A 24,213-nucleotide genomic window follows, 5' to 3' on the forward strand; every position below is an offset into this window, starting at 1 on the left:
ATCGAACACGTTGTCCCATCATCTAACTATCACCTAGCTATCATAACACAGTGTCACATCTAACTATCACCTAGCTATCATAACAGTGTCACATCTAACTATCATCTAACACGTTGTCCCATCATCTAACTATCACCTAGCTATCATAACACAGTGTCACATCTAACTATCACCTAGCTATCATAACATAGTGTCACATCCTCTAACATTAACACGTTGAAACATCCTATAATTATCATTTAGCTATCATCTAACACGTTGTCACATCCTCTAACTAACATTTAGCTATCATCTAACACGCTGTCACATCCTCTAACTAACATTTAGCTATCATCTAACATGTTGTCACATCCTCTAACTAACATTTAGCTATCATCTAACACGTTGTCACATCCTCTAACTAACATTTAGCTATCATCTAACACGTTGTCACGTCCTCTAACTAACATTTAGCTATCATCTAACACGTTGTCACATCCTCTAACTAACATTTAGCTATCATCTAACACGTTGTCACATCCTCTAACTAACATTTAGCTATCATCTAACACGTTGTCACATCCTCTAACTAACATTTAGCTATCATCTAACACGTTGTCACGTCCTCTAACTAACATTTAGCTATCATCTAACACGTTGTCACATCCTCTAACTAACATTTAGCTATCATCTAACACATTGTCACGTCCTCTAACTAACATTTAGCTATCATCTAACACGTTGTCACATCCTCTAACTAACATTTAGCTATCATCTAACACGTTGTCACATCCTCTAACTAACATTTAGCTATCATCTAACACGTTGTCACGTCCTCTAACTAACATTTAGCTATCATCTAACACGTTGTCACATCCTCTAACTAACATTTAGCTATCATCTAACACATTGTCACATCCTCTAACTAACATTTAGCTATCATCTAACACGTCACATCATCTAACTAACATTTAGCTATCATCTAACACGTTGTCACATCCTCTAACTAACATTTAGCTATCATCTAACACGTTGTCACATCCTCTAACTAACATTTAGCTATCATCTAACACGTTGTCACATCCTCTAACTAACATTTAGCTATCATCTAACACGTTGTCACATCCTCTAACTAACATTTAGCTATCATCTAACACGCTGTCACATCCTCTAACTAACATTTAGCTATCATCTAACACGTTGTCACATCCTCTAACTAACATTTAGCTATCATCTAACACGTTGTCACATCCTCTAACTAACATTTAGCTATCATCTAACACGTTGTCACATCCTCTAACTAACATTTAGCTATCATCTAACACGTTGTCACATCCTCTAACTAACATTTAGCTATCATCTAACACGCTGTCACATCCTCTAACTAACATTTAGCTATCATCTAACACGCTGTCACATCCTCTAACTAACATTTAGCTATCATCTAACACGTTGTCACATCCTCTAACTAACATTTAGCTATCATCTAACACGTTGTCACATCCTCTAACTAACATTTAGCTATCATCTAACACGTTGTCACATCATCTAACTAACATTTAGCTATCATCTAACACGTTGTCACATCCTCTAACTAACATTTAGCTATCATCTAACACGTTGTCACATCCTCTAACTAACATTTAGCTATCATCTAACACATTGTCACATCCTCTAACTAACATTTAGCTATCATCTAACACGTTGTCACATCCTCTAACTAACATTTAGCTATCATCTAACACGTTGTCACATCCTCTAACTAACATTTAGCTATCATCTAACACGTTGTCACATCCTCTAACTAACATTTAGCTATCATCTAACACGTTGTCACATCCTCTAACTAACATTTAGCTATCATCTAACACGCTGTCACATCCTCTAACTAACATTTAGCTATCATCTAACACATTGTCACATCCTCTAACTAACATTTAGCTATCATCTAACACGTTGTCACGTCCTCTAACTAACATTTAGCTATCATCTAACACGTTGTCACATCCTCTAACTAACATTTAGCTATCATCTAACCCGCTGTCACATCCTCTAACTAACATTTAGCTATCATCTAACACGTTGTCACATCCTCTAACTAACATTTAGCTATCATCTAACACGTTGTCACATCCTCTAACTAACATTTAGCTATCATCTAACACGTTGTCACATCCTCTAACTAACATTTAGCTATCATCTAACACGCTGTCACATCCTCTAACTAACATTTAGCTATCATCTAACACGCTGTCACATCCTCTAACTAACATTTAGCTATCATCTAACACGCTGTCACATCCTCTAACTAACATTTAGCTATCATCTAACACGTTGTCACATCCTCTAACTAACATTTAGCTATCATCTAACACGTTGTCACATCCTCTAACTAACATTTAGCTATCATATAACACATTGTCACATCCTCTAACTAACATTTAGCTATCATCTAACACGTTGTCACATCCTCTAACTAACATTTAGCTATCATCTAACACATTGTCACATCCTCTAACTAACATTTAGCTATCATCTAACACGTTGTCACATCCTCTAACTAACATTTAGCTATCATCTAACACGTTGTCACATCCTCTAACTAACATTTAGCTATCATCTAACACGCTGTCACATCCTCTAACTAACATTTAGCTATCATCTAACACGTTGTCACATCCTCTAACTAACATTTAGCTATCATCTAACACGTTGTCACATCCTCTAACTAACATTTAGCTATCATCTAACACGTTGTCACATCCTCTAACTAACATTTAGCTATCATCTAACACGTTGTCACATCCTCTAACTAACATTTAGCTATCATCTAACACGTTGTCACATCCTCTAACTAACATTTAGCTATCATCTAACCCGCTGTCACATCCTCTAACTAACATTTAGCTATCATCTAACACGTTGTCACATCCTCTAACTAACATTTAGCTATCATCTAACACGTTGTCACATCCTCTAACTAACATTTAGCTATCATCTAACACGTTGTCACATCCTCTAACTAACATTTAGCTATCATCTAACACGTTGTCACATCCTCTAACTAACATTTAGCTATCATCTAACACGTTGTCACATCCTCTAACTAACATTTAGCTATCATCTAACACGTTGTCACATCCTCTAACTAACATTTAGCTATCATATAACACATTGTCACATCCTCTAACTAACATTTAGCTATCATCTAACACATTGTCACATCCTCTAACTAACATTTAGCTATCATCTAACACGTTGTCACATCCTCTAACTAACATTTAGCTATCATCTAACACGTTGTCACATCCTCTAACTAACATTTAGCTATCATCTAACACATTGTCACATCCTCTAACTAACATTTAGCTATCATCTAACACGTTGTCACATCCTCTAACTAACATTTAGCTATCATCTAACACGCTGTCACATCCTCTAACTAACATTTAGCTATCATCTAACACGTTGTCACATCCTCTAACTAACATTTAGCTATCATCTAACACGTTGTCACATCCTCTAACTAACATTTAGCTATCATCTAACACATTGTCACATCCTCTAACTAACATTTAGCTATCATCTAACACATTGTCACATCCTCTAACTAACATTTAGCTATCATCTAACACGTTGTCACATCCTCTAACTAACATTTAGCTATCATCTAACACGTTGTCACATCCTCTAACTAACATTTAGCTATCATCTAACACGTTGTCACATCCTCTAACTAACATTTAGCTATCATCTAACACGCTGTCACATCCTCTAACTAACATTTAGCTATCATCTAACACGTTGTCACATCCTCTAACTAACATGTAGCTATCATCTAACACGTTGTCACATCCTCTAACTAACATTTAGCTATCATCTAACACGCTGTCACATCCTCTAACTAACATTTAGCTATCATCTAACACGCTGTCACATCCTCTAACTAACATTTAGCTATCATCTAACACGTTGTCACATCATCTAGCTACCATCTAACACATGTAATATACTGGTTCCAAGGTCAACATTCTCATTAGTCTCTGGCCAGCCCAAAGCAGAAAGAAAATAAAGAGAATTGCAAACCTCTTTCTACTTGAAAATGAACAGAGCACTATTTTCTTTCAGACTGTGTATTGAAAATGACATATGCAGTCATGCATACACATGTATTGTCTGTTGATCAGAGGGGCTTACTGGTCTGTGGGATTTGGATTTGCTTGACTTTGAAGAATAATGTACAGGAGATAGAATAGAAAGACAACCAGGGTGGAAAGAAAGAAGAATCACCCACAGTCTTTATCCTGCATTGGAACTGCATAATATAGAACACACACACCCTTATGCCTTATCCATGGGGCTACTCTGCCTCGATAATATAGAGAACAAGGAAAAATCACAAAAGTATGATTAAACTCAGGCTGCATCCCAAATGGCTCCCTATATAGCGCACTTCTTTTGACCAGAGCCGTATGTGGGCCCTGGTCTAAAGTACTGCACTATATGGGGAATGGGATGCTATTTGAGACGTTCTCACAGTGGTTCTTTTAGGTTCTATCCATATCCATCCATGTGTTTTCTCTACCAGATTGTGCAGGAGTCCCCGTTCTTGACCATGGACCTTCTGGAGTCCTGCTTCCCCTATGTGCTGCTCCGTAATGCATACCATGCTGTCTACAAGCAGAGTGTGTCTTCCTCCGCCTGAGAGCCCTGAGAGGAGGAGAGGAAAGAGGGGTTAGAGGAGAGACAGATTAGAGGAGGGAGAGAGCGAGTGAGAGACTCCTCACCTTGTCTGGAGTTCAGCATGCAGATAGTGAAGAGGAGACAAGGGCTGTATGTATCAAGCGTCTCAGAGTAGGAGTGCTGATTTGGGATCAGTGTTGCCTTTTAGATCATAATGAATAACATTAACTTGACAGGGGGAGACCTGATCCTAGATCAGCACTTCTACTCTGAGAAGCTTGATACATGCAGGCAGCCCCAGAGCTCTTTACTGAGAATATAAATATATGGCTTTGGACAACATGAGTCTTATATGATGATATGACCATTGTGGGTGTGCTGTGTTTCAACTTACAGTCTTAAAGAAAACAAAAAAATAGTATTATTGGTTTTGTGGGATCAGGGTTTTTCTTTTCATACAGTTTTATGAATTAATAATTTGTTTACTTAATCTGATGTAAGCTTTGTTGACAATGATCAGTGACAATACACTACTACTTAATTTAATTTTTGAATATTATCTTAGTTTCTAAATATTGAATGGGTTAAAAATTAAACACTAAAAATGCTATTATCGGTAAAGGGGAATGTGCAAAACTAATTGCAGTTTTTTGGAAATGGTGATACACAGTTATATTCATTATCATTATCTGTCGGTTATTACAGTATGTGTATCTTTGTGAATTTCTGTTATTTACATTTTTTGTGTTTCTTTGAGATATTTGCCAAACTGTTGAGAAAACATAGCATCTTATATTATTTGGAGCTAACCTGAAATGTTGGTATTAAACTTAAATATTATGAAAACTGATAACAGATGGTTGATATTTGTACAAAGCATAGAATAATTTTTTAACTAAATGCCTCATTGGCATAACTACTCCATAGTACCTGTCTGTACGGTATATAATAAACATTCTTTCATATTTATTGAATGTTTATACATAGTTTTCCTTTTACCACTTTTATATGTTTTCAATGTTTCAATGAACCGCGTATCCTCCATAACGTGACAAATAAATCTTAGGTTATATCCACTTACTGGCCTAGAGTCCCATTTGTTTAAAATGTTTGAATAAACTTCAGGATATAAGCTGCACACAAAATACCATACATACTCACACACACACAGATTTGCTATGATTAGCCTAATCATTTTAACTTGAGTGTTTCCACTTGAGACATTTGTTTAGGGAAATTTCCACAGTTCTAGCTATCACAATTGGCAGCAAATTGACTCACATCTGACCTGATTGTCATGTGTTATTGAGTTTACTTCTCAGTGCTTAGAACTTGAAGGTCTTTCCTAGAACAGTTTCCTTTTTTGTATGTAGGCCAACATTGGTCTTGGTTGTTTTGTGTATTTTTTAGTTTTTTGCTGTCAAAATATTAGTGGGGAAGTGTTCCTCCGGCCTGAGAACACTGAGAGTCCTGGCAGGCAGCCCTCACATTGATGTTTCCCTGGTCATGTTGTTAAACACCCCTCAGTCACATGATCACAGGAACGAACGCATGCACACACACAAGCCATGATCCAGTTTGACGAGGAACAAACATGAACATTCTAATAATGGCTGGCAAGGTCAATCAGAAGTCCCTTTGATCTTCTACAAATCTAAACCTTAAATCCTAAATCTGCTCTCTATTCCACTGTTACTGTATGTGTGATAAACTAAACAAAAAGGTATGTTAAAAAGCTTTCATAAGAGTAATTTGCTCCACTTTACTTGGCCTAATGTTGCATGGATCCAGTTCATTCTGAAATAGAGAACACTGAAATGGTGAATACTGTATCTTATTTAACAATCTGACCCTATATGACCTCTTGGTCAACTTGTAAAATCCTCCATGCTGTCCATTGTATACTATTTAAACACTGGGTTTAGTATATCGAATCCCTGAGCTGACAAGGTAAAAATCTGAACAAGGCAGTTTCCAAGTGTTTCCAAGTATGCCGTCATTGTAAATAAGAATTTGTTCTTAACTGACTTGCCTGGTTAAATAAAGGTTAAATAAAAAATAAAATAAATAATGATATTTAACATGTTCTTAATTAACACTCATTAACACCTATTAACACTCATCATTGTGTTGAGTTCACACTAATAATTAGGCTTGATTAAAGCTGCTTGTGTACATAGCACTGTCATCATAATATGGGTGCGTTCGTAAATTCACTCAGAGAGCAGAATAACTGATGAATTTACGAACGCGCAACGCCCGTTGAATATGACCGGTGTCTGTAAATGTCAACCAAAAAAATGTATTAAATTGTTGCCAGCAGCTCAGTTACAGTCACCAACGCTCTAGATAACATGAAAACAGCCTAACCAGCTCTGCCAGGGTGAGGAAAATGGTCAGAGTAAGGTCTTCAAGCCAACTTTAGCCAGTTAGCAAGCTAGCCAACTTTAGCCAGTTAGCAAGCTAGCCAACTTTAATCAGTTAGCTTGGGTGCTTGACTGACTTTATGAGGTCAGAACGCTCTGATCAACCCTATGTGGAAGATGCATTTCAGGTGAATGCATTCAGTTGTACAACTGACGAGGTATCCCCCTTTTCCTTTCCCTTTCCCTTACTCCACAGCCAAAGAGTCCAGTGTGCGCTCTGAATGCTCAGAGAGCGAAACGCTCTGAATTTACTAACGGACAATCTGACAACGCTCTGAATTTACGAACGCCCAGATCGCTCTCTGACAATCCAGTGTGAATTTACGAACACACCCCATGTCTTCATAATGGTGACTTCATAAGGGCCATCATGACTGTTTACTTCCAAATAAAAATGTATAGGCCGCTTTACTCAAATAAGTTAGGTTATCTAGACCAGGGATGGGCAACTTTGATGAGTGTGGGGGCCACAAAAATCTGAACTCATCAAGAGGGGCCACAGTGGCTCGCGGGTCTGCATACCTACATCCATACCCACACAGCCATACCCCCCAACTTGCGAGTAAATCACTTTAGAGAACCCCCTATTGAGAACAAAGAAGATAAAATAAGTTTTAGAGTTAATTTCCTGCAATTCTACCCATTTTGCAATGAGGAATATAGAACATGATGCAGTTTTAAACCAGGTTTGCTGCAATTCAACACATTTTGTCATTTTTTATATGATATCTGAGTTAGTGACTAACAAAATTAAAGTGGGCCCCAGTCAGAAATTCGACCATCAGTACTACAAGTATAGATAGATAGCTGGCTAGACTAATTTACCAATCGAAAAAATATTAGCTGACGTGCTAATTGAGTGAACCTTTGTACACTGAGTGTACAAAACATTAAGAACACCTGCTCTTTCCATGACATAGACCGACCAGGTGAATCCAGGTAAAAGCTATGATCCCTTATTGATGTCACTTGTTAATTCCACTTCAATCAGTGTAGATGAAGGGGAGGAGACAGGTTAAAGAAGGATTTTTAAGCTTTGAAACAATTGAGACATAGATTGTGTATGTGTGCCATTCAGAGAGTGAATGGGCAAGCCAAATATTTCAGTGCCTTTGAATGGGGTATGGTAGTAGGTGCCAGGTGCACCGGTTTGTCTCAAGAACTGCAAAGCTGCAGGGATTTTCATACTCAACAGTTTCCCGTGTGTATCAAGACTGGTCCACCCCCCCCAAAGGACATCCAGGGAACTTGACACTTGGGGTCAACATGAGCCAGCATCCCTGTGGAACGCTTTCCACCTTTTAGAGTGACGAATTTAGGCTGTTGTGTGGGCAAAGAGGGGAGTGGAGCAACTCAATATTGGGAAGGTGTTCTTAATGTTTTGTACACTCAGTACAGGTTATATATATATATATATATATATATATATATATATATATATATATATATATATATACACACACACACACACACATAATAAAAAAATAAATAAATGAAATATCACATTTACTTAAGTATTTAGACCCTTTACTTTGTACTTTGTTGAAGCACCTTTGGCAGCGATTTCAGCCTCGAGACTTTTTGGGTATGACGCTACAAGCTTGGTACACCTGTATTTTCTGAGATTCTCCAAATTATTTTCTGCAGATCCTCTCAAGCTCTGTCAGGTTGGATGGGGAGCGTCGCTGCACAGCTATTTTCAGGTCTCCAGAGATGTTCGATCGGGTTCAAGTTCACTCTGGCTGGGTCACTCAAGGAAGCCACTCCTGCATTGTCTTGGTTGTACGCTTAGGGTCATTGTCCTGTTGGAAGGTGAACCATCGCCCCAGTCTGAGGTCCTAAGCGCTCTGGAGCAGGTTTTCATCAAGGATCTCTCTGTACTTTGCTTCATTCATCTTTCCCTCTATCCAGACTAGTCTCCCAGTCCCTGCAGCTGAAAAACATCCCCACAGCATAATGCTGCCACCACCATGCTTCACCGTAGGGATGGTGCCAGGTTTCCTGCAGACGTGATGCTTGGCATTCAGGCCAAAGAGTTCAATCTTGATTTCATCAGACCAGAGAATCTTGTTTCTCATGGTCTGAGAGTCCTTTAGGTGCCTTTTGGCAAACTCCAAGTCGGCTGTCGTTCCTTTTACTGAGGAGTGGCTTCCGTCTGGCCACCCTACCATAAAGTCCTGATTGCTGGAGTGCTGCAGAGATGGTTGTCCTTCTGCAAGATTTTCACATCTCTACAGAGGAACTCTGGAGCCATGTCAGAGTAACCATCGGGTTCTTGGTCACCTCCCTGACCAAGGCCCTTCCCCCCCGATTGCTCAGGTTGGCAGGGTGGCCAGCTCTAGGAAGAGTCTTGGTGGTTCCAAACTTCTTCCATTTAAGAATGATGGCGGCCACTGTGTTCTTGGGGACCTTCAATGCTGCAGAAATGTTTTGGTACCCTTCCTAATGGTTAGAGGATTGGGCCAGTAACCGAAAGGTTGCTAGATCGAGTCCCTGAGCTGACAAGGTAAAAATCTGTTGTTCTGCCCCTGAACAAGGCAGTTAACCCACTGTTCCTAGGCCGTCATTGTAAATAAGAATTTGTTCTTAACTGACTTGCCTAGTTAAATAAAGGTAAAATTTCTAAAATGTAAAATTCCTCAGATCTGTGCTTTGACACAATCCTGTCTCGGAACTCTGCGGAAAATATTTTCGACCTCTTGGCTTGGTTTTTGCTCTGACATACACTGTCAACTGTGGACTGTGGGACCTTATATAGACAAGTGTTATATAGACAGCCTTTCCAAATCATGTCCATCAATTGAATTTACCACAGGTGGACTCCAATCAAGTTGTAGAAACATCTCAAGGATGATCAATGAAAACAGGATGGATCTGAGCTCAATTTCGAGCAATAAAAACCTGTTTATGCTTTGTCATTATGGGGTATTGTGTATAGATTGATGTGGGAAAAAATGTATTTAATAAATGGTAGAACAAGGCTGTAATGGAACAAAATGTGGAAAAAGTCAAGGGGTCTGAATACTTTCTGAATGCACTGTATATATACACACACTACTGGTCAAAACTTTTAGAACACCTACTCATTCTAGGGTTTTTCTTTATTTGTACTATTTTCTAAAATTTAGAATAATAATGAAGACATCAAAACTATGAAATAGCACATATGGAATCATGTAGTAACCAAAGAAGTGTTAAACAAATCAAAATATATTTTATATTTGAGATTCTTCAAATAGCCCCCCTTTGCCTTGATGACAGCTTTACACCCTCTTGGCATTCTCTCAACCAGCTTCACCTGCAATGAATTTCCAACAGTCTCCAGGCTGTGTAAGGCGTATTTGACCAAGAAGGAGAGTGATGGTGCTGCATCGGATGACCTGGCCTCCACAATCATCCGACCTCAACCCAATTGAGATGATTTGGGTTGAGTCGGACTGCAGAGTGAAGGAAAAGCATCCAACAAGTGCTCAGCATATGTGGGAACTCCTTCAACTGTTGGAAAATCATTGCAGGTGAAGCTGGTTGAGAGAATGCCAAGAGTGTGCAAAGCTGTCATCAAGGCAAAGGGTGGCTATTTGAAGAATCTCAAATATAAAATATATTTAGATTTGTTTAACACTTTTTTGGTTACTACATGATTCCATATGTGTAATTTCATAGTTGTCTTCACTATGATTCTACAATGTAGAAAATAGTACAAATAAAGAAAAACCCTTGAATGAGTAGGTGTGTCCAAAAATAAAGAAAAACCCTTGAATGAGTAGGTGTGTCCAAACTTTTGACTGGTACTGTATATATATATATTTGTGTGTGTGGAAATTGATCCGCCAGTTGCCCATCCCAGAACTAGTCTAATGTCCATGTTTTTCAAAGAAGGCTATGGGGCAAGTTCTGCAGCCCTGCTTGGTGTTGGCTTGAATCAAGAGTAGGAGGAGGGTCAGACAGGCATGATGATGATAGAGGACATTTGTAGATGGTAAAAAAGCTGGTCCCGCAGACTGAGGTCAGTCCGATTCCAGCGAGCAATCACTGCAGTGCTAACTGGTCTGGGAAGGAGGAGATAGAGAGAGCGGAGCCACAAGCCCACACGCAATATGATCACACACGCGCCAATGGAATAAGCAACAAAACAGTTGGAAATCGAAATCAATCTTCACCGTCCACGAGGAATTCGATATTTTCGTTTTACGCACGAAAGATGACGTTTGAACCTCTTTCCTTTTACGTGACGCAAAGTTTAGACACGTCCGGGTAGACAGACAACTTTAGTCTAGCTATATATTTTAGGATTTCATTACGCGTTTAAGTTTATCCATTTCGACTTCATAACCAGACATTGCATTTAGATGTATTGATTATCCTAAACCAACTGTCAGCATATAACTGAGGATGATCATGATTTCCCACGAGTTATTCGTCTCCTTCCTCGCGGTTACCTGTCTGTTTAGGATACCCAGAGCGTCTTCGGCGGCATGTGAGCCCATTCGGATCCCTCTGTGCAAGTCCATGCCCTGGAACATGACGAAAATGCCCAACCACCTCCACCACAGCACCCAGGCGAACGCAGTCCTGGCCATTGAGCAGTTTGAAGGGCTTCTTGGCACCCAGTGTAGTACAGATTTACTGTTCTTTCTGTGCGCCATGTACGCCCCAATATGCACGATTGACTTCCAACACGACCCTATCAAGCCCTGCAAGTCGGTGTGTGAGCGTGCGAAATGCGGCTGTGAACCGGTGATGAAACGGTATAATCACACCTGGCCAGAGAGCTTGGCCTGCGAGGATCTGCCAGTCTACGACCGGGGGGTCTGTATCTCACCTGAGGCCATTGTAAAAGCAGACGGACCAGGTAGGATATGGGTGATTATGATGATTGAAGATTCCATAGTGTAGTTCTGAAATAGGTATTGTGAATAAATACAGGCTACCTCACATAATAAAGACAAAGATAAAAGGAAAAAAATATGATGATGACAATATCTGTAGTCTATAAATATCTCTACAGCAGCCGCTTATAAATCAACTTTATTCCTGTCTGTTACTTAGACAACCCTTACTATCAGGACCCCTCAAAATGCTCACCTGGTAAGATGCATGTGGCCCTTGAATGTTCTGTGAATTAAACATGACCATTTATTATGTTACCACTATAAAATGACAAATTTAACTACAGTGGCCTATGACATTAGAGGCTACTTGTGAAGTTAATACTGTTATTGAGTGAAAATGTTCTCATCATAGTTGGTTTTATTCAGAATCAACTCCTGACTTTCCAAGTGATTCTCACAATGTCAACTGTAAAGGAGCCAACAATGGTAAAATAATAATCACATTTTCTTTGCTTCATCAAATATTTTGATACTTTTATATGGAGCTGTTGTTAGTACATACTGCAAATGTAGCTTAAAAATTATGTTTGGCTATTGAATTTAGTGCAAAATAATCTGAACAGTATTATATTAGAATATGGTATAGAATGTCACCTCATGTTTTTCATTACATGAATTTCAAGAATGTAATTTTGCAGTTCAAAAACGTATACATTTATAGGGCTATTTCAATCCCAGATGTTCTACAATGTATCACATTATTCATTTATTGTTTCAGATCGTTGCAAGTGCAAGTCAGTTAAACTGGGTCTCAAGACCTACCTAAAGAATAATTACAACTATGGTGAGCTATTACATATTTACAATTTTCTGAATGATTTTCATAGGCAATTCTTTTTGCAGTTCATAAGTGGGAAAATATTATAGAATGAGAGTGATGTAGTTATTACTTAGTTATTACTCATGATTATTACAATGCATGATTTTATCATTGTCCTAAAACTCTGAAGGACGATTTTCCAGACACAGATTACATTTATAGTCCTGGACTAAAAAGCATTCTCAATGGAATCTCCTCCAAAAGTAGTCTTGGACTAGGCTTAGTTAGTTTCCAGGAAACCGGCGCTGTATGTTCAGTCAAACAAGTAGGCTTCAAATGTAAAGTATCCTTTTTAAAATAATCAAACTAAAATCATGTTTAATCTTTTCTTCCCAGTGATTCGTGCAAGGGTGAAGGAGATTAAAAGCAGGAATCATGACTTGAGTGCAATCGTGGAGGTCAAAGACATCCTGAAGTCTTCCTTTGTCAACATCCCTCGTGATATGGTCACACTGCACTACAACTCTGGCTGTCCCTGTCCTCCTCTCACCGCCAACGACGAGTATATCATCATGGGTTATGAGAATGAGGAGAGGTCCAGGTATGTCTTGAGCCAGTCATATTACTGGATCTCTAATAGCAACAATCATTGATGGGACAGTTGACTATTGTCTACATCAGGATAGCGGTCAATTCCAATTCCAAATGTCATAATTGAAAAGCAATGGAGCTGAATAGGAATTGGAATGGAATTTACAGCGTACTTTCGGAATTGACGGAATTGAAATGGAAACGACTCCAACCCTGTTCTTCATTTAATTAAGGAAGGCTGTAGGACCTACTGTAGCCTACTGTAGCTTTATTGTAGTTCATACCACATTGTAACTCATGCCACCTATAGTGCCTTTCAGAAAGTATTTACACCCCTTGGCTTTTTTTGAAATTTTGTTGTGATACAAAGTGGGATTAAAATTTATTTAATTTAGGTTTAATTTATTTGCACCAAAGAAATACAGATGAAAACAAAATAAAAATGGTGTGCAGATATGGTTGGAAGGACAAGGGCTTTATATGAAAACACAAAAAATATATACAATACATAAGTACAAAAATAAAAAAGGCTTGTTAAAACAGATAACAAAACCCGCTAATCACAAATGTACAAATTAACCGATCAACAATCACAAAAAAATAAACAGTATATGTTTTGTTTAAATGTATGTGTGGATGTGAGAGTTGGGCTATATGGAGGAGATTACTGAGTAGTTTGGTTCATCAGGCTGACCCCCAATCTTCACTTGGAAGTTATTGAGGTTTTGACAATGTGAAGATAAGAATTCCAGAGTATGGTACCTTTGTATCTGATAGAGAATTGACTATGTGAGGTGCGGCAGTGTGGAGGGTGAAGGTTATTGCAGTGTCTTGTGTTTATATAGATGGATTTCAGAATTAACCATTGAAGGGTTTAGGGAGGTAGAAGTTGCCAGGCACGCTGATCTAAGTGTGTCAAGAACTTCAACACTGATGGAATGTGTATCAAGAATGGTCCGCCACCCAAAGGACATCACAGGTATATTTTGGTTATCACTATGGCAACCGCCTCAAGGAACAATAAAAAACACAATATTTACATCTTACAGTTAAATGAGAAAATGAGGAAAAGGAATGACACAACTGTGGGAAGCATTGGAGTAAACATGGGCCAGCATCCCTGTGGAATGCTTGACACATTACGACAACTCAGCCCCAATTAATTGAGGCTGTTCTGAGGGCAAAAGGGGGTGCAACTCAATATTAGGAATTAGAGGTCGACCGATTAATCGGAATGGCCGATTAATTAGGGCCGATTTCAAGTTTTCATAACAATTGGAAATCGGTAATTTTGGACGCAGATTTTGCCGAATGTATTTATTTTAATTAATTTTTTTATTCTTTTACACCTTTATTTAACTAGGCAAGTCAGTTAACAACACACTTATTTTCAATGACGGCCTAGGAACGGTGGGTTAACTGCCTTGTTCAGAGGCAGAACGACAGAATTGTACCTTGTCAGCTCAGGGATTCAATCTTGCAACCTTACGGTTAACTAGTCCAACGCTCTAACCACCTGCCTCACGAGGAGCCCGCCTGTTACGCGAATGCAGTAAGAAGCCAAGGTAAGTTGCTAGCTAGCATTAAACTTAGCTTATAAAAAACAATCAATCAATCAATCATAATCAATAGTTATAACTACACATGGTTGATGATATTACTAGTTTATTTAGCGTGTCCTGCGTTGCATATAATCGATGCCGTGCGCATTCGCGAAAAAGGACTGTCGTTGCTCCAACGTGTACCTAACCATAAACATCAATGCCTTTCTTAAAATCAATACACAGAAGTATATATTTTTAAACCTGCATATTTAGCTAAAAGAAATCCGGGTTAGCAGGCAATATTAACCAGGTGAAATTGTGTCACTTCTCTTGCGTTCATTGCACGCAGAGTCAGGGTATATGCAACAGTTTGGGCCGCCTGGCTCATTGCGAACTAATTTGCCAGAATTTTATGTAATTATGACATAACATTGAAGGTTGTGCAATGTAACAGGAATATTTAGACTTATGGATACCACCCGTTTGATAAAATACGGAACGGTTCCGTATTTCACTGAAAGAATAAACGTTTTGTTTTTGAGATGATAGTTTCCGGAATCGACCATATTAATGACCTAAGGCTCGTATTTCTGTGTGTTATTATGTTATGATTAAGTCTATGATTTGATAGAGCAGTCTGACTGAGCAATGGTAGGCACCAGCAGGCTCGTAAGCATTCATTCAAACAGCACTTTCGTGCGTTTTGCCAGCAGCTCTTCGCTGTGCTTCAAGCATTGCACTGTTTATGACTTCAAGCCTATCAACTCCCGAGATTAGGCTGGTGTAACCGATGTGAAATGGCTAGCTAGTTAACGGGGTGCGCGCTAATAGCGTTTCAAACGTCACTCGCTCTGAGATTTGGAGTAGTTGTTCCCCTTGCTCTGCGTGGTTAACGCTGCTTCGAGGGTGGTTGTTGTCGATGTGTTCCAGGTTCGAGCCCAGGTAGCGGCGAGGAGAGGCATGGAAGCTATACTGTTACACTGGCAATACTAAAGTGCCTATAAGAACATCCAATAGTCAAAGGTATATGAAATACAAATTGTATAGAGAGAAATAGTCCTATAATTCCTATAATAACTACAACCTAAAACTTCTTACCTGGGAATATTGAAGACTCATGTTAAAAGGAACCACCAGCTTTCATGTTCTCATGTTCTGAGCAAGGAACTTAAACGTTAGCTTTCTTACATGGCACATATTGCACTTTTACTTTCTTCTCAAACACTTTGTTTTTGCATTATTTAAACCAAATTGAACATGTGTCATTATTTATTTGAGGCTAAATAGATTTTATTGATGTATTATATTAAGTTAAAATAAGTGTTCATTCGGTATTGTTGTAATTGTCATGATTACAAATAAAATAAAAAATCGGGCCGATTAATCGGTATCGGCTTTTTTGGTCCTCCAATAATCGGTATCGGTATCGGTGTTGAAAAATCATAATCGGTCGACCTCTATTAGGAATGTGTTCCTAATGTTTTGTACCCACACTGTATATTTGGTCTTGTTCTTTTAGGTTATTGTCCTGCTGAAAATTGAATTAGTCTCCCAGTGTCTGTTGAAAAGCAGACTAAACCAGGTTTTTCTATAGGCTTTTGCCTGTGTTAAGCTCCATTCTGTTTCTTTTTATCAACAAAAAAACTGCCTAGTCCTTGCCAATGACAAGCATACCCATAACATGATGCAGCCACCACCCTTCTGGAAAATATGAAATGTACTACTTGACTGAGGGACCTTACAGATCATTGTATGTGTGGGGTACAGAGATGAGGTAGTCATTCAAAAAGCATCATAAAGCCTATTATTGCACAGTGTCCATGCAACTCATATGACTTGTTAAGCAAATGTTTACTCCTAAACTTATTTAGGCTTGCCATAAGGGGTTGAATACTTATTGAATCAAGACATTTCAACTTTCATTTTTAATGAATTTCACATTATGGGGTATTGTGTGTAGGTCTGTGACTCAACATCTAAATTTGATCAATTTTAAATTCTGGCTGTAACTCAACAAAATGTGGAAAAAGTCAAGGGGTGTGCATACTTTCTGATGGCACTGTACCTGTCTGTCATACATGTAGGCTTCTGCTCATCGAAGGCTCCATTGCACAGAAGTGGAAGGACCGTATGGGGAGGAAGGTGAGGCGTTGGGACCAGGTACTGAGGGACCAGAGCCGGGGGAACTCTGGCGGAAGCAATATGCGGAGGAGCCGCCACTGATCAACCAAGACGCGTCCCTGTGCAGTGATGATAGGGTTGCAAAAAAACTTCCCAGGTTTTCCAGAAATCTTGGTTTGAAGATTTTGGGAATCATGAGGAAATAAGCAATCTGCAGTCGTTAAACCAGGATTTGTGGAAAACCTGGGAATTTGGGGAAAGTTACAGAAATTTTGCAGCCCCAAGTGATGACATATGGGACAACATATGGAGACAAAGATGGAAAGAAAAGTGTTTGCAGACATAAAACTGAGAAATTGCACTATTGCACGTTTATTTTTGAACCATTCATAGCTGAATGTAGATCCTTTTTTAGTTGTTGCTTTGTTTTGTATTATTTTTGTTTAATTCTTTGTTGTTTTCATAATCTTTTTTTTGCACAAACAAAATGTTCATTTAACTGTGCTAAATGTGTGGGTATACAGTTGGAGAATGATTGGGAGCCTTGCATGGGACTTTGCTGGAGGAGTGACAATGACTGCATCCCAAATGGCAACCTATTACCTACAGTACAAGTCAAAAGTTGGGACACACCTAATCATTCAAGGGTTTCTTTATTTTGACTATTTTCTAAATTGTAGAATAATATTGAAGACATCAAAACTATGAAATAACACATATGGAATCATGTAATGAGTGTTAAATAAAGTGTTAAATAAATATATTTCATATTTGAAATTCTTCAAAGTAGCCATCCTTTGCCTTTGACAGCTTTGCACACTCTTGGCATTACCTCAACCAGCTTCACCTGGAATGCTTGTCCAACAGTCTTGAAGGAATTCCCACATATGCTGAGCACTTGTTGGCTGTTTTTCCTTCACTCTGTGGTCCAACTCCTCCCAAACCATCTCAATTGGGTTGAGGTCGGGTGATTGTGGAGGCCAGGTCATCTGATGCAGCACTCCATCACTCTCTTTGGTCAAATAGCCCTTACACAAGCTGTAGGTGTGTTTTGGGTCATTGTCCTGTTGAAAAACAAATGATAGTCCCACTAATTGCAAACCAGATGGGATGGCGCATCGCTGCAGAATGCCGTGGTAGCCATGCTGGTTAAGTGTGCCTTTAATTCTAAATAAATCATTGACAGTGTCACCAGCAAAGCACCATCACACCTCCTCCTCAATGCTTCACAGTGGGAACCGCACATGCGGAGATCATCCGTTCACCTACTCTGCGTCTCACAAAGACATGACGGGTGGAACCAAAACTCTCATATTTGGACTCATCAAACCAAAGGACAGATTTCCACTGGACTAATGTCCATTTCTCGTGTTTCTTGGCCCAAGCAAGTCTCTCCTTATTATTGGTGTCCTTTAGTAGTGGTTTCTTTGCAGCAATCCGACCATGAAGGCCTGATTTACGCAGTTAATTGAACTCTGTGAAGCATTTATTTGGGTTGCAATTTCTGAGACTGGTAACTCTAATGAACTTATCCTCTGCAGCAGAGGTAACTCTGGGTCTTCCTTTCCTTTGGCGGTCCTCATGAGAGCCAGTTTCCTCATCGCGATTGATGGTTTTCCAGACTGCACTTGAAGAAACTTTAAAAGTTATTTAATTTTTCCGTATTGATTGACCTTCATGTCTTAAAGTAACAATGGACTGTTGTTTCTCTTTGCTTATTTGAGCTGTTCTTGCCACAATATGGACTGGGTCTTTTACCAAATAGGGCTATCTTCTGTATACCACCCCTACCTTGTCACAACACAACTGATTGTCTCAAATGCATTAAGAAGGACATAAATTCCTCAAATAAAATTTGAAGAAGGTACACCTATTAATTGAAATGCATTACAGGTGACTACCTCATGAAGCTGATTGAGAGAATGCCAAGAGTGTGCAAAACTATCATCAAGGCAAAGGGTGGCTACTTTGAAGAATCTGAAATGTATTTTGATTTAACACTTTTTGGGTTACTACATGATTCCATATATGTTATTTCATAGTTTTGATGTCATCGCTATTATTCTACAATGTAGCAAATAGTAAAAAATAAAGAAAAACCCTGGAATGAGTAGGTGTGTCCAAACCTTTGACTGGTACTGTATATAGTGCACTACTTTTGACCAGAGCCCGGGGAATGGGTTGCAATTTGGGACGCACAATTATCAGAAGCACTCTAAAGTCAAAATATCTATATTTATCTAGCAGCTAGACTGCACATTGGATGAAGTGGATGTCTGTCTTTAAGATACCAAACTGCATTAATATGATGGGGTGCTCTGTTAAGCTTTATTTCTTTCAAAGGAAATACAAACGAGTTGTAATCTGGCTACAGCTGCAATGAATGTTCACCTACAAAATGATTAAACACATTTCAAAGGAGAGAAATGAACAATAGAGGAGAGTGGGAGAGAGGGTATATTTTTGGAGTATGCAAAGAAACGGCAGAATAATCCTAGAGGACAGAGAGTATATCATGTAATTGATGACAACATTGAGATATTGAAATAATGATTGGATTACATGTAATCTCTCACACAAAAGGTTTGAATTGCTTGCTTATGTTTCGCATGCTTTGTAGCTCAGATGTAACAAGATGATTTACAAAGCGTCTTTCTTACAGACGTTTTTGGTGCTTTGGGTTTTTCTAAACTGAACTGTTGATCTATACATCACTGTGGTTTGACGTCATACACAACATACAAACATATATCAATCTATGAAATGCTAACGACCTTTCAATTGTGATTGTAAATCTGGTTTCAGTGTTTTATTAAACATTGTCTGGCTGGTGTCATGACCAACACATACTCCATGTCTGTCTGTGATTCAAGAAGAGATCATTTATCATGAAATCAGCATTACATGCTACACTTGCACATAATGTGATCAGAAAATAATTTGTATAAAAAAAACAATATTGTCCTCATCAAACACCTAGTGTACAGTATTACCCTGCCCTGTATAGCCGAGCCTACTTGAAGAACTCAACCTGTCCACAATTGAAACTCTAAATTGACAGGAGTAAACTGTAACATGGGTAGCCTTTACTCGGCTAGCCTACACACCTCGACATATTGAGAGAAGCTGGGTGGGGGGTCTAGACTCTAAATTGACAGGAGTAAAAAGAGGAATGAAGACTCAAGTGGCTACCATGTTTAGGAAACTAAGGGGTCAGAGAATCTGGACTGATAGTTAAATAGTTAACCAAACAGCTATCCGGACTAATTATTCAGCTGAGTTATATGGGGTTAGAAGCCGTTTCAGGTCTTGTTGGTTCAAGAGTTGGTGCATTGGTACCGCTTGCCGTGCGGTAGCAGACAGAACAATCAATGACTTGGGTGGCTGGAGTCTTTGACAATTTTTAGGGCCTTCCTCTGACACCGCCTCGTATAGAGGTCCTGGATGGCAGGGAGCTTGGCCCCAGTGATGTACTGGGCCGGCCGCACTACCTTAGCGCGTTGTGGCCGAATGCCAAGAAGTTGCTATACCAAGCGATGATGTAGCCAAGCAAGATGCTCTCAATGGTGCAGCTATAGAACTTTATGAGGGTCTGAGGGCCCATGCCAAATATTTTCAGCCTCCTGAGGGGGAAGAGGCGTTGTCGTGCCCTCTTCACGACTATGTTTGTGTGTTTGGACCATGATACAATGCCATCAGAAAGTATTCACACCCCTGGACTTTTCCCACATTTTGTTGAGTTACAGCCAGAATTTAAAATTGATCAAATTTAGATGTTGAGTCACAGACCTACACACAATACCCCATAATGTGAAATTCATTAAAAATGAAAGTTGAAATGTCTTGAGTCAATAAGTATTCAACCCCTTATGGCAAGCCTAAATAAGTTTAGGATTAGAAATTTGCTTAACAAGTCATATGAGTTGCATGGACACTGTGCAATAATAGGCTTTATGATGCTTTTTGAATGACTACCTCATCTCTGTACCCCACACATACAATGATCTGTAAGGTCCCTCAGTCAAGTAGTACATTTCAAACACAGATTCAACCACAAAGACCAAAAAGGTTTTACAATGCCTCGCAAAGAGCGGCAGCTATTGGTAAATGGGTATAAATACAAAGAATAAACAGACATTGAATATCCCTTTGAGCATGGTGAAGTTATTAATTACACTTTGGATGGTGTATCAATACACCCAGTCACTACAAAGATACAGGCGTCCTTCCTAACTCAGTTGCCGGAGAGGAAAGGCCAATGGTGACTTTACAACAGTTAGTTTAATGGCTGTGATAGGAGAAAACTGAGAATGGATCAACAACATAGTTACTCCACAATACTAACCTAAATGACAGAGTGAAAGAGTGAAACAGAATACAGCTAAGCACAGGCTAAATCCAAGAGGAAAACCTGGTTCAGTCTTCTTTCCACCAGACACTGGGAGACAAATTCCCCTTTCAGCAGGACAATAACCTAAAACACAAGGCCAATTACACTGGAGTTGCTTACCAAGATGATATTGAATGTGTCTGAGTGGTCTAGTAACAGTTTGGACTTAAATCGTCTTGAAAATCTATGGCCAGACTTGAAAATGGCTGTCTAGCAATGATCAACAACCAACTAACATATCTCTTGCAGCATGAACTGACATGTTGTCCACCCAATCAAAGGATCAGAAAATGCATATAGTACTGAAAGCATAAGATACAGCTAGCTAGCACAGCAGTGCATAACATGTGATTGGTAGTTAAGTCAAAGAGAGACAAAGACGATAGTTAAACAGTTTTGAACATATTAATTTCTTACAAAATTAAGTAGAATCAAAAGAGAGAGAGATATATACAGTGGGGAGAACAAGTATTTGATACACTGCCGATTTTGCAGGTTTTCCTACTTACAAAGCATGTAGAGGTCTGTAATTTTTATCATAGGTACACTTCAACTGTGAGAGACGGAATCTAAAACAAAAATCACATTGTATGATTTTTAAGTAATTCATTTGCATTTTATTGCATGACATAAGTATTTGATACATCAGAAAAGCAGAACTTAATATTTGGTACAGAAACCTTTGTTTGCAATTACAGAGATCATACGTTTCCTGTAGTTCTTGACCAGGTTTGCACACACTGCAGCAGGGATTTTGGCCCACTCCTCCATACAGACCTTCTCCAGATCCTTCAGGTTTCGGGGCTGTCGCTGGGCAATACGGACTTTCAGCTCCCTCCAAAGATTTTCTATTGGGTTCAGGTCTGGAGACTGGCTAGGCCACTCCAGGACCTTGAGATGCTTCTTACTTGCACTCCTTAGTTGCCCTGGCTGTGTGTTTCGGGTCGTTGTCATGCTGGAAGACCCAGCCACGACCCATCTTCAATGCTCTTACTGAGGGAAGGAGGTTGTTGGCCAAGATCTCGCGATACATGGCCCCATCCATCCTCCCCTCAATACGGTGCAGTCGTCCTGTCCCCTTTGCAGAAAAGCATCCCCAAAGAATGATGTTTCCACCTCCATGCTTCACGGTTGGGATGGTGTTCTTGGGGTTGTACTCATCCTTCTTCTTCCTCCAAACACGGCGAGTGGAGTTTAGACCAAAAAGCTATATTTTTGTCTCATCAGACCACATGACCTTCTCCCATTCCTCCTCTGGATCATCCAGATGGTCATTGGCAAACTTCAGACGGGCCTGGACATGCGCTGGCTTGAGCAGGGGGACCTTGCGTGCGCTGCAGGATTTTAATCCATGATGGCGTAGTGTGTTACTAATGGTTTTCTTTGAGACTGTGGTCCCAGCTCTCTTCAGGTCATTGACCAGGTCATGCCATGTAGTTCTGGGCTGATCCCTCACCTTCCTCATGATCATTGATGCCCCACGAGGTGAGATCTTGCATGGAGCCCCAGATCGAGGGTGATTGACCGTCATCTTGAACTTCTTCCATTTTCGAATAATTGCACCAACAGTTGTTGCCTTCTCACCAAGCTGCTTGCCTATTGTCCTGTAGCCCATCCCAGCCTTGTGCAGGTCTACAATTTTATCCCTGATGTCCTTACACAGCTCTCTGGTCTTGGCCATTGTGGAGAGGTTGGAGTCTGTTTGATTGAGTGTGTGGACAGGTGTAACGGCTTTCTTCTGTGGACGAAGGAGAGGACCAAAGCGCAGCGTGGTTAGTGTTCATCATGTTTAATAAAGACAATAAACGTGAACACTACAAAATACAAAACAACAAATGTGAAAATCCGAAATCGTTCTGTCTGGTGCAGACACACGAAGACAGAAGACAACCACCCACAAAACCCAACACAAAACAGGCTACCTAAATATGGTTCCCAATCAGAGACAATAACTAACACCTGCCTCTGATTGAGAACCATATCAGGCCAAACATAGAAACGGGAAAACTAGACACACAACATAGAATGCCCACTCAGCTCACGTCCTGTCCAACACTAAAACAAAGAAAACACAAAAGAACTATGGTCAGAACGTGACAACAGGTGTCTTTTATACAGGTAACGAGTTCAAACAGGTGCAGTTAATACAGGTAATGAGTGGAGAACAGGAGAGCTTCTTAAAGAAAAACTAACATGTCTGTGAGAGCCGGAATTCTTACTGGTTGGTAGGTAATCAAATACTTATGTCATGCAATAAAATGCAAATTAATTACTTAAAAATCATACAATGTGGTTTTCTGGATTTTTGTTTTAGACTCCGTCTCTCACAGTTGAAGTGTACCTATGATAAAAAATTACAGACCTCTACATGCTTTGTAAGTAGGAAAACCTGCAAAATCAGCAGTGTATCAAATACTTGTTCTCCCCACTGTATATATACAGTTGAAGTCAGAAGTTTACATACACCTTCGCCAAATACATTTAAACTCCGTTTCACGATTTCTGACATTTAATCCTAGTAAGAATTTCCTGTTTTAGGTCAGTTAGGATTACCACTATTTTAAGAATGTGAAATGTCAGAATAATAGTAGAGAGAATTATTTATTTCAGCTTTTATTTCCTTCATCACATTCCCAGTGGGTCAGAAGTTTACATACACTCAATTAGTATTTGCTCGCATTGCATTTTGTTTAACTTGGGTCAAACATTTCGGGTAGCCTTCCACAAGCTTCCCACAATAAGTTGGGTGAATTTTGGCCCATTCCTCCTGACAGAGCTGGTGCAACTGAGTCAGGTTTGTAGGCCTCCTTGCTTGCACACACTTTTT

General features: G+C 39.4%; 3 protein-coding genes across 4 annotated transcripts in view; all 3 read left to right on the forward strand.

The window, feature by feature from the left end:
- The window catches only part of LOC120058366 (nck-associated protein 1-like), a 71,298-nt gene extending 65,560 nt beyond the window's left edge, over positions 1-5,738 (forward strand). For both annotated transcript variants that reach the window (XM_039006981.1, XM_039006982.1), the window contains exon 31: positions 4,568-5,738. In XM_039006981.1, coding sequence (XP_038862909.1) covers positions 4,568-4,684 — 117 coding nt within the window. In that variant the 3' untranslated portion in view covers positions 4,685-5,738. The remainder of the gene's footprint in view (positions 1-4,567) is intronic.
- Positions 5,739-11,128: 5,390 nt separating this feature from the next.
- LOC120057935 (secreted frizzled-related protein 3-like) lies at positions 11,129-12,054 on the forward strand. Its single transcript, XM_039006411.1, has one exon. It carries the CDS (start codon positions 11,481-11,483, stop codon positions 11,982-11,984), a length of 504 nt encoding a protein of 167 aa, XP_038862339.1. The 5' UTR covers positions 11,129-11,480; the 3' UTR covers positions 11,985-12,054.
- Positions 12,055-12,165: 111 nt separating this feature from the next.
- Positions 12,166-17,609, forward strand: LOC120058053 (secreted frizzled-related protein 3-like). The gene is made up of 5 exons (XM_039006535.1): positions 12,166-12,176; positions 12,333-12,406; positions 12,699-12,764; positions 13,137-13,341; positions 16,960-17,609. The coding sequence occupies exons 1-5, from the start codon at positions 12,166-12,168 to the stop codon at positions 17,096-17,098; spliced, it is 495 nt and encodes a 164-aa protein (XP_038862463.1). The 3' UTR covers positions 17,099-17,609.
- Positions 17,610-24,213: the final 6,604 nt, after the last annotated feature.

Source organism: Salvelinus namaycush, chromosome 13, assembly GCF_016432855.1.
Source record: "Salvelinus namaycush isolate Seneca chromosome 13, SaNama_1.0, whole genome shotgun sequence".
Lineage (NCBI taxonomy): Eukaryota > Metazoa > Chordata > Actinopteri > Salmoniformes > Salmonidae > Salvelinus > Salvelinus namaycush.

Coding starts and splice junctions, on each gene's coding strand:
- LOC120057935 (XM_039006411.1), top strand. CDS start 11,481: ATGATCATGATTTCCCACGAGTTATTCGTCTCCTTCCTCGCGGTTACC.
- LOC120058053 (XM_039006535.1), top strand. Junction 12,407..12,698: donor CTGTAAAGGAGCCAACAATG/GTAAAATAATAA, acceptor TTATTGTTTCAG/ATCGTTGCAAGTGCAAGTCA. Junction 13,342..16,959: donor GAGAATGAGGAGAGGTCCAG/GTATGTCTTGAG, acceptor TCATACATGTAG/GCTTCTGCTCATCGAAGGCT.